The sequence below is a fragment of the Hibiscus syriacus genome, unplaced genomic scaffold, assembly GCF_006381635.1.
Source record: "Hibiscus syriacus cultivar Baekdansim isolate YM2019G1 unplaced genomic scaffold, ASM638163v2 tig00110007_pilon, whole genome shotgun sequence".
NCBI lineage: Eukaryota > Viridiplantae > Streptophyta > Magnoliopsida > Malvales > Malvaceae > Hibiscus > Hibiscus syriacus.
Window position 1 is genome coordinate 1,963,324 of NW_024062559.1, and position 11,719 is coordinate 1,975,042.

General features: G+C 36.3%; 1 protein-coding gene across 1 annotated transcript; it reads right to left on the reverse strand.

Moving 5' to 3' along the window:
- Positions 1–1,746: 1,746 nt before the first annotated feature.
- On the reverse strand, positions 1,747–4,012 carry LOC120212219. Its single transcript, XM_039210603.1, has 2 exons — positions 3,642–4,012; positions 1,747–1,924 (listed from the first exon to the last, which is right to left on the reverse strand). Exons 1-2 carry the CDS (start codon positions 4,010–4,012, stop codon positions 1,747–1,749), a joined length of 549 nt encoding a protein of 182 aa, XP_039066534.1.
- Positions 4,013–11,719: the final 7,707 nt, after the last annotated feature.

Sequence of the window (11,719 nt, forward strand, 5' to 3'; positions counted from 1 at the left end):
CAACAACATCAGTCAAACCAAATAAATGTTGCCTAAATAACACTTATCCACCACAAAAAAATATAACCTAAATGCAACTAATATGATGTGCATACTTTGTTTAGACGAGCAATAACTTAAGTAAAAAGACTAGAAATAGAGTCTTTTTATGGGGTTATCACACCCTAAAACTTAAGCTATTACTTTTCCTCGAGCAATAGAATGTAGCTAGAGAAAAAATTAGGATTGTCATGGGAAAGCAATATTAAGAAAATCATATGGTTTGAAATTTTAGCGCTCAACAAAAGTTTGGCCTCAACATGTTCGACTGTCATATTAGTCAAGTACCTTCCCTAGTCATGATTCCTTGTTGTCATGTGTGCATGATTGTAATCAGTCTATGCATTAAAGTAATTAGAAAACTTCAAGTAAGTGCTTCTATTTTGTCAAGGCATCAAATTATTTGTCGGGCTCAGTTTCCACTCCTAGTTATTCATCAACTTTTTTTGGGAGTCAACTCATCACACCTACCATCCCACACTCTAGGTAAAAGGGAGCATACCTTCCACCCCCAATCTAGTCGGGTAGAGTCGTCCTGTGACTACTTTCATTCACTCATATGCCTTAGCAACCCTTAATTTTTATGGAGTTTTCTGGTTATGCCATTACATAGATGAGTGTCCCTTTTATTCTTCAAGGTTTAAAAAATAAGGAGTTCGACCTTAACCATAAAATTTTTTGATGTCTCGACAAGCAGAGAGTTCTTTCCTAAAATTTTTACTGATTACCTTAAGCAGAGACAACCTACAATCATGTTTATAATTTTTCAAAGAATCAAGCCTAAGGTTGGTTCTCTTCTTTCGATAGTCTTAAAGATAATCCTGGCCTAGGAAATTAAATTATGCATTAATCATGGGCATCCCTAATCAATTCCAAACAATAGGCTTAACATGCTTATATCATGATAACAATTTTTTTTAACCAATTATCATCAATTACTTTTAAACAAAGTGTGCTACAATACCTCCCCCAAAATTGAGGGATGCATTGTGCTCAATGCATGAAATATTAAACTACATGTATCAGAATGCAAATGCTAATATAAAAAGAAAAAAAATTAAAATGCAATCTTACTGTGGTAGGGTGGCTTGACTGAACGCACGCGTTCTGCGTCGTTTTGGAGGAGGGGGACTTTCTGATCCCGTATCTGCTGCTATAATTGTTAGGGAGATGGCTGAAGGACACGGCTCGCCAGCGCTTGGGGCTCGTGTTGGTGTATGTTGTTCTTCAGCTTGAGTGGGTTATGCACGAGCTGGAGTCTGGCATGAGCTGTTTCAGGAATTGGCATTGTTTGAAGGACGAGGGATTGTTATGGTGCTTACTCGGGTGTAAGTTGAGTAGGGACTGGAGTGAAATCTTCATCAACAAAGAATTCAGGTGGAATCTCCTGAGTGTTTTCTGAATTAGAAAATGTGTAGCTGAGGAATTCATCTGTGTCACCGTGACCTTCTTCTGGTATGGGCGAGACATGAGTGGCCAATGGAGGAACGTCTGTGGGTATTTCTGGGGGAACATTTTGTGTCGAGGAATTGAATGTATCCCCGCTAGTATTATTTTTTAGGATAACATTGGGGGCGGGTGTAGGTCTCCGTTGGTGATTGAGAGCAGCTCATTGAAAAAGGTGTTGAATTGTGCATCCCTTGCTCTGACGTAGCCAAAGAAGATCTCCATGTGATTTTCCAGAAACTCTATCTTCTCAAGTTTTTCTCACGTGTATATGACCACTGCCGCCATTCTGGCCATGGCAACAAATTTGGCTCCTCTCTCCAGACCTTCATACAGGGCATTGTCATCAAAACTCATTAACTCTGGCACTTTCTTCTTGGTGATTCCCTCCTTGGATTTGATAAAGTCCTCAAATGGTTCCTCGGGGACCTTATTTTTCCTGCACATAGCAGTTATCAAGTTAGGAAATAAAAGATTACTTCTGTTTCATTTTACGCATTCGTGGATTTGTTTGAAGATAAGTTCTTCAACTTTAATCGCTCGCTCATAGATTATCGAATGTAATATCATCAATCTTTTCACTAGAACGGTCGTGTTGTTGGAAGTTGGCATTAGCTTGCCTTTGAGAAAGTGATTCCACAACTTCACCACCAGTTTAAGGGCTCAACGATCTACCCGCTTTCTTGTCCGTGCTCTTCCCTTGAATTTTCCCATCCGAAACAAAGGTCTTCAAGTAATCTACTATAAGTTTCTTGGTTCGCCTCAGCCACAAACTTTTTGTGTTGATCCTCCACTTTTCCCAACTTGAAATATCAGTTGAGTGTTGAAGTGGAAAACCAAATGAGTTTCCCTCTTACATAAACGGTGTGTTGGGATGGGGCTTCAAAATGGGTGTAAAATTCCTGAACCATTAACAGTTCTACGGCTTTAGGATGCTAAGAAAATTTCTCCCATTTATGTTTCCTAACCACATCCATCATTTCTGGTTTGAATAGTTCATCACTTTCTGATGGAAAAACAAAACCATCCTCCAAGTATACTTACTTTTTTTGGAGGTTCTTGAACCGTGCCTTGGCTTAAGCCATTTGGAAACGCTCAAATCCTACTGCTGGGGTGGAGTTTTATTTGATCTTGCCATGATACTTGTTGTTATAGTGTGTTTTTCGAGGCAGCGAGGAGGGAGAAATTTTGAAGGGAAAATTTTTTTGAAAGAGAGAAAAAGATGTACACGATGAGGAAGTTGGAGTGTAAGTGGTTTTCTGGAAAGTTAATGGGTGGTTTCTTCGGGGCAATTTTGTCAAAATGAGAGGGGAAAAGATATGACATTAATGGCTCAATATTTGATTTAACATAAAGAGGGAAAATAACTTTCATTCTTTACAATTATCGCCAAAACCTTCTTTGCTATAGGGTTTCTCTTCCTTTCATGCGTGAATTCTCACCCCATGCTGCCACGTGTACCTTGCATGCCAACAATAAAAAAAGAACAAAAATAAAGTGAAACAAATAACTAGTGCATAAAATAACTTGATTTATTTATGCATAAACTTCATATTTTCTTTACCGAGGAACCGAATATTGTTCAGGTAAGTAAGGCAAACTCTTGGGCATCATGTGCTGTTGATGCCTATTTATCGCGCATGACTGGTGCTCCTTTGTATTCCTTTCGTCTCTGGCCATTCACTTTGAAAATGGATCCATCATCTCGATTCTTGATTTCTATTGCTTCATTGTTATGGACTTGATGTACGATGAATTGTCTTGACCATCTTGATTTTAGCTTGCCTGGAAATAATTTGAGTCGTGAATTACAGAGCATCACTTGTTGTCCGGAATAAAATTTCCTAGGCACAATGTTTCTGTCATCCCATCGTTTTGTTTTTTTTTTTGTATATGCATGCATTTTTGTAAGCTTGAGCTCTGAATTCATCCATTTTGTTCAGCTCCATGAGTCTTCTTTCTCCAGCAAGCTGAGCATCCATGTTCAATTTCTTGATGGCCCAATAAACTTTATATTCAAGTTCAATAGGCAAATGGCACTCCTTACCGTAGACGAGTTTGAATGGGGGCATTCCTAGAGGTGTCTTAAATGTTGTGTGATAGGCCCATAGTGTTTCATCTAGCTTTGGTGACTAGTGCTTTCGGATTGGGTTGACCACTTTCTCAAGGATCTGTTTGATTTCCCGATTAGAGACTTCAACTTGTCCATTAGTCTGGGGGCGATTGCCATGGCTATCCAATGTCGTACTCTATATCTTTTCAGTGCCTTGGCAATTAATTTATTGTCAAAGTGTGTGCCTCCATCATTGATGATAGCTCGTGGTGTTCCAAAACATGTGAATATGATCTTGTGCAAGAATTGCAGCACGGTTTTAGAGTCATTTTTAGGTGTTGATATGGCTTCCACCCATTTGGACACATAGTCTACTTCCAAGAGTATGTATAGATCACCAAAAGATGTGGGAAAGGGTCCCATGAAATCTATCCTCATACGTTGAAGAGTTCTACCTCCAGAATGTTTTGTCATGGCATCTCATGTCTCTTTGATATGTTCCCTAGTCGTTGGCAACTACCGCACGTCTTGTAGAATTTGTGTGCATCTTTGAACTAGGTAGGTCAATATAAATTGGATTGAAGACCTTCACCGCTGTTCTCATCCCACCAAAATGTCCTCCACACAATGATAAGTGGCATTGAAGTATAATTTCTCTGTGTTCTTCTTCTGGGACACATCTCCTAATTATTTGGTCTCTACATTGCTTGAATAGGAACAGTTCATCCCAGTAATAATGTTGCACATCATGTCTGAACTTTTTCTTGCCTTAGCTAGACAATCTGGAGGTACAATACCACTAACAAGAAAGTTGAATATGTCAGCATACCACGGCACAGCCGTGATAAATAAAATTTTCTCATCAGGGAAATCCTCTTGGATATCTTTCATGTTGTGACAATTAATTTTGTTTTCTAGTCTAGACAGGTGATCTACTACTTGGTTTTTCGTACCCTTTCTATCCTTTACCTCTAAATCAAACTCTTGTAGTAATAATATCCATATGATTAGTCTAGGTTTTGCATCTTTCTTATTGATCAAATATTTAGTGGCAGAATGATCCGTATGCACAATAACTTTAGTGCCTATGAGATATGGCCTAAACTTATCGAATGTAAATACTACTTGCAAGAAATTCTTTTTCAGTTGTGGTATAGTTTACTTGTGCATCATTAAGAGTACGACTAGCATAATAGATATCATGAAAGAGTTTACTTTTTCGTTGCCCTAACACTGTTACAACTACATATTCACTAGCATCGCACATGAGCACGAAAGGTTCATTCCAGTCTGGTGGAACAATTAGTGCTGCTGAAAGGTTTTTCTAAAAATCTGTAAAAGAAGTTAAACAATAATCATTAAATATAAATGGTTGATTTTGTTGAAGCAAGAGACACAAAGGTTTTAAGGATTTGAGAAAAATCGTTTATGAACTGCCTGTAGAATCCTGCATATCTAAGAAAACTGCTTATGCCTTTCACATTGGTGGGTGGAGGTAGATTTTCAATTACTTCCACCTTGGCTTTATCAAATTCAATGCCTTGAAAAGAAATTTTGTGACCCAACACTATTCCCTCGGTTACCATAAAATGACATTTCTCCCAATTTAGTACTAGGTTGGTTTCTTCACATTATTTCAGTACTTTAGATAAGTTTTAGAGGCATCAGTTGAAATCATCACCTGAGACGGAGAAGTCATCCATAAATATTTCCATGCATTCTTCCACCATGTCCGATAAAATGACCATCATACATCACTGAAAGGTTGTTGGAGTGTTACATAGCCCAAACAACATTCTTCTAAATGCATAGGTACCATATAGACATGTGAAAGTAGTCTTCTCATGATCCTTCGGTGCTATGGCTATTTGATTGTATCCTAAACATCCATCAAGGAAGTAGTATTTCCTGTAGCCTATCAAGCATCTGGTCAATAAAATGAAGAGGAAAACAATCTTTCTTTGTGGCTCTATTTAGCTTCCTATAGTCCATGCATATTCGCCACCCCGTAACTATTCTAGTACTTAAAAGCTCATCATTTTCATTTTTGACCATGTCATACCACCTTTCTTTGGCATGCACTGCACTAGACTAACCCATGATTGGATATTGGATAAATCACTCTCGCATCTAACCATTTTATGATTTCCTTCATGACTACCTTTTTCATGATCGGGTTGAGTCTTCTTTGTGGTTCCACTGAAGTGTTATGACTGTCTTCTAAGTTGATTTTGTGCCTTTTCATGATCGGGTTGAGTCTTCTTTGTGGTTCCACTGAAGTGTTATGACTGTCTTCTAAGTTGATTTTGTATATGCATATGATAGGGTTGATTTTCTTCAAATATGCCATGGTACATCCGAGAGCTTTTTTTTAATATGACAAAACATTTAACAAGCTATTCTCCTATTCAGAGGATAGACTGATAGAAATTATCACAGGTAAAGTCTCATTACTACCTAGGTAGGCGTATTTCAAAAGCGATGGTAAAATTTTAAGTTCAAATGTGGGTGCATATTGTAATAATGGTTTTGGGGGACTAACTTCATTGAAATCTAAGGGTTCAAATTTCATATATGGTCTAGCATGAAGGAAACAAGATTGTTCCTCTGATTCTCCTTCATAATCTGCTTTGGTGTCATTGGCAGAGAACCCGTTTAGTGTTTTATTCAAACAACTGTTGCCAAGTCCACAGTTATCATAATCATCTTCTGGAAAAAAAAATTCCTGGGCCACCATTTTCATGTTTATGTGTCATAGACATCAAGTCATGGCACAAAGTGTTGTATTCATCTATATTTAAAAATTCATCTTAGCTAAGATTTGCCTTTTCTTCTTCCTTTATTGAGTCTATGTCTCTAATGCATTGGTATTCTTCTGAATTGTCCACATATATCATGGAATTGAAGACATTGATTGTGACGCTTTGCTCTCATACCCGCATCGTGAACTCTCCTTTCTAGTAATCTATTAAGATTCGTCCAGTGGCCAAGAAGGGTTATCCACAGATGATAAGTACGTTTTCATCAGCTTCACAGTCATGAGGAAATCAACTGGAAATACGAAATTTCCACCTTTACAGTGACATCTTCTATTATGCCCTCAGGACGCACATAAGACCGATCAGATAACTATAGAATAAATGTGGTCGGTAAGTGAAATACCATTCTAGTTTTAAAAATATGGATTTTGGTATTAAATTTACGCTCAAACCTAAGTCAATGGAAGTTCGTTCTAAAAAGTTGTTACCAATTGAGCATGGTATCACAAAACTACCAGAGTCTTTTTGTTTAGGTGGGAGTTTGCTTACTGCAGAGTAGATTTCTATTGTCACACATTCTCTACCCTCCTCTTCTTTTTGACAATGTCTTTTAGGAATTTAGCATAGGAAAACATCTGCTCGATGGCTTCAAGTAAAGGTACATTGATTTACAACTGATCCAGAACATTAACAAATTTCTTGAATTGGATGTCATCATTGTGTTTCTTTAATCGTTACGGAAATGATGGTGGAGGTCTCATGTCATCTATTGTTGGTGCTAAAGAAATGTTGGCCTTTACCATAAATTTCCTATTATCTGGTTGACAATTTTTAGAACCTTCATCATTTTCCTTCTCTTCGGACAATTCATCCTGTTCCACATCTTCAGCTCGATCGTTTGGTCGTGTAATGCCTTGGCTAGAATTTTATAGTTGTTTTCCCCCAAACTTGTCATTTTGGTTAATCTGTGTCACACTCCTTAGTGTAAGTACACTGCATTGTTCCTTTCCATGATGTTTAGTGATTTCAGTATCACTGGGGAGATTTCTTTGTGGACGAGAATGTAATGCCATGGCGATTTGACCCACTTGGTTCTCCAATGCTCTCAGGAATGAACTATGGCTTTGCAAAAGAGCAGTTTGACTTTACAATAAATATCCTTGGGTTTTTATTGTTGATGAGTTCTCGTGCATCAAAGTCATTGTTGAAGACATGAAATCTTTTGTCGAGGCCATGAATTCATGCAATGAATCTTCCAAGGAGTTAGAATTATAGTTGATATTAGAGGAAGAAGATGTATCTTTAGTGTTTTATCAGGGCGTCTGATGATGCTGATTCTGAAAATGTTGATGTTCCAAGTTATTATGTTGTGGCCTATTATAATTTGTTGCCTGATTGTCATTGGTCCCTTGATTACCCCATGAAAAATTTAGATGTTGTCGCCATCCAGGATTGTAATGTATTCGAGTAGAGGTTATTCTTGCTTCGATTGTAGTTGCTCACAAAATTGGTAGACTCATGGTTTTCTAGATATTCACTCTCATGATGGTTGCCGTGAAAAAATATACATACATTACTGGTTGATTTGACTTCTCTCACCTCATTAGGAAGCTACAAATTTTTCAACATATTAGTTATGGAAGAAAGTTGAGCAGCTACTGAATCCTTACCCTCAATTTCATATTCTCTAGATACTTTTCTACCATTTCCAGCCTTGTAGTCAGGAATTGATAGTCATTATTTGCTATCCTATCGAGGATATCAAAGGCTTCCTCGGGTGATTTGTCAAGTAAAGTACCATTTGCTTATGCGTCCAACATCATTCGAGTAGGTGCATTAACTCCGTTGTAGAACATCATGACTTGAGTCCAGTCATGAAATCTATGGTTTACACACTTGCGAAATAGACTTTTATACCTATCCCAACACTCGTACATTGATTTGTCACCACCTTGGCGAAAATTGGCATTATCATTGTGTAGTTATGTATTCATAATGGGTGGATTGTATCGAAGTAGTAAACTCTTGCATAAATCTGCCCAAGATTCAATTGAGCTTGAAGGAACTCCACTAAGCCTAGCTATCTCTATATCACGTAGGGAATAAAGGAAAAGTTTAAGCTTTAGCGCATCTTCATGAACTCCTTGTTGTCAGAATGAATCACACACTTCAAGAAAGGCATGAATATGTTGTCTAGCATCCTCATTAGGTGATCCATCAAATTGACAGATGGAATTTAGTATGTTAAACATCACCGGTTTAAGCTCAAAATGGGTTGCTTGTATTTCATGTGCCATGATGCCTGGATTTAGATCGTCAAGAATTGGGTTCAAGTGATCTCGTATTGCTCGTGGTCATGCAAATTCTCTTTGAAAATTATTTGTCGCTATATCAGGATCTACCTGATCTCCCATATTGTTACCTTGAAATTGTAGTTGGTTCATATACTCTCAAGTTCGTTGGATACGTCGCCTTTGTCTGAACGATTGTTCAATTTCAGGGCGAATGACTCTAATGGTTTACAGTAGATCTCAGGGTCGTGCAACGATAAATCATTCAAAAGAAAAAAGAAAGAAAAGAAACACATTAAACTAAGTTAATAAAAAGTGACAAGAAAAACTTGTTATGGCAAAAAATAAATATTCCGTCAGTTGCCAATCCCCAGCAACGGCACCAAAAACTTAATCGCTTGGAAATGTATATGCTAAGGCAAGCAATTCTTTGCAAGTATACACAATCGAATCAAGTAATAAAGTATAAGTTAATTATCGTCTCCTCAGGGATTGGCCGGTTCTTTTTAAGTTTCACCACAACCAGAACTAGTTGTCACAAGCTAATTTCTGAAGTCTTGTCTAACTAGAAAATTATTAGTAATAAAATAAAGTAAGAAAATATTATAATGTATGGTTGCAGAAAAATTGGTCGAGACAAAATAAATTTGCAAAACTATCGAATTAAAATAAATAAAGCAAAGACAAGCTTTGATTTAAATATATTCAAAACAACTTCACATATTCAGGCTTTTCACAGAGCACTCATGCTAATCTTTTGTTAAGAAAAGCAATTATTCTAAGTTTATAATGAATTGTTATGATATGCTTAAGCTGCCCGACACGAATATTGAGTATTATTAGACGGTTTTTATGGCAATACTACTCATTGTTAACTACAACCTTTGGTTTGTCAAACTGTTGTTGTAGCAATACCTCTTAGCGTCAACTATAATAGTTGTTTATCCTACTCTAGCGTCTTCCCGTTTAGTCGATTAAAACCCTCTCCTTATCTCTAGTACAAGTTAGAACATCACCATCCCATATCCATTCCATTGTTCACGTAGATCTATCTTAATTCTCTCGAATATAAGAATCAATATCCAGACCAACGATAATCTCTTGAAGCTCTTACAGTGTCAAGACGTGTTTCACCTAGACCCCAGGCAATCTCTTGAAGATCTTACATTGTCAAGGTAAAATATTTAAACAATGAACAAAACAGCCATGAGCAAAATCATAATCCATCATTCATAAAACAAAAAATTAATGTTTCGACAAAACAAAGATTAACACCAAGTAAAGTAGATCATGGTATTGTCAAAAAGTCAACCAAAGTATCCTCATTTTAATACAACCCCAAGCAAAGTAAAGAAATTAAGAACAAATGAAGAATGACTCCCAAAACCGGGGGCTCTGTCGTGATATATCTGATCAAGGACGCCAAGGACGGTCGGATAGAAAACAGTGGGGAAGCACTGCAGTTGCTCGCTCACGCTTCAGTTAAAGCTTTTCTTTCTTCATTGCCTCTCTTTTTGGCAACTGTGGATGGGTATTTATAAGGAAAATCTCCTAGGGTTTGTGTAAGTGAATATTCCCTAAATACCCGTTATTTTCTTGTCCATGCTAAAAAAGGAAAGGCGGCTGGTTGTTGACAGAATCTTAAGGGCTTGCCTGCACGTGAGGGTAATCGTACAACTGGCATGTGACGTAGGTAATTCATCATATTCGCTTCAGACTTGCAATATAAACATTGCCTTGGCGAGATAAATCTACTCCTAACTGTCTTTATCTTCTCTATTCCATTGGACCTTGCGAAATACTTTGTTGCGATTGAAATGTTATTCCTTAGCTAGTTTCCTGCACATACATAATCCACACAAGCCCTTTCTCCTCGGCAACATCAGTCAAACCAGGTAAATGTTGCCTAAACAACACTTATCCACCACAAACAAATATAACATAAATGCAACTAATTGAAACTAATATGTTGTGTATACTTTGTCTAGACGAACAATAACTTAAGTAAAAAGACTAGAAATAGAGTTTTTTATGGAATTATCAGCTGCTATACCTTATCTCACTTTAAATATATATATTTTAAGTTATTTCGAATTAATTAAAAGCTTATTTTATTAATTCAAATTAAATATCCATTAAAGACTTATAATCTTAATTACAATCTTTAACGTTTATTTAAACTCTTATTTAATTATTCCAAATTAAATATATCGATTAAAAGAGTTGCAATCAAAATTACATTCTTTTAATATTTACTTACTATATTTGAGATAATTAAAATCATAGTGTATCAAATATACATATATTAACTCTATATATATTTTAGTAACATATAACAAATTGTACATCTTTGCTCATTTCAATCCTAGTGTGTGACCCTATAGGTTCTTGTAATGTTAGTAGTAATTATTAGAACAATTCTAATATTACATACAATGAGTGACATCTAGCAATATAACATTGTCACCTAAGTTACAAGAAATTATGATTCGACATATCATCTTCGTGATTAACTCTTTTATGTATTATATCATTTTGTCCTTTATATTTAGAATAGGCAAAAGTCTTGGAATAGTCACACTTGTATAGCCCATTTATTGTTTCTTGATATCTAGAGTAAACTATAATTAACGAGTAATTTGTGATATCTCATATCAACTTATTCGAGCATGGCCATGCATTTCTAGTCTCACTCAATTAAGTGGCATGTGATATATTTCCTATTATGTAGGAAGGACAAATCCTATCTTAATCATACACACCCCACTACATATACCGAGATATATTCAATAACAGTTTTTGTAGTGCAGCCATTTACGGAGCATGTTTAACTGTATCAAAACATACAACAATATATATTGGGATAACATTGATCTCAAGTATGAGGATCATACATATAGTCATCACCATGAGCAATGTTATGATTGTTACATAATAATCCAAGACATGTGCTCATGGTGGGTCAATCCAATACATTGTTCTCTAACAATATAATCATGTTTCAATTCTGACATCTTTATGTCAATGACAACTTGTTGTCACCAATCAATAACATGTTAGTCTTAAGCGTATTATTATTGTACATGCCCATAATAATACTTGACTATGGATCTTTTAATAATAATAATGTT

Bases quoted from the DNA above. Each gene is read 5' to 3' on its own strand.
- LOC120212219 (XM_039210603.1), bottom strand. From the start codon at position 4,012: ATGACAAAACATTCTGGAGGTAGAACTCTTCAACGTATGAGGATAGAT. The intron at 1,925-3,641 runs GTCAACCCAATC...TGCTATGTGCAG, and splicing joins AACAGATCCTTGAGAAAGTG to GAAAAATAAGGTCCCCGAGG.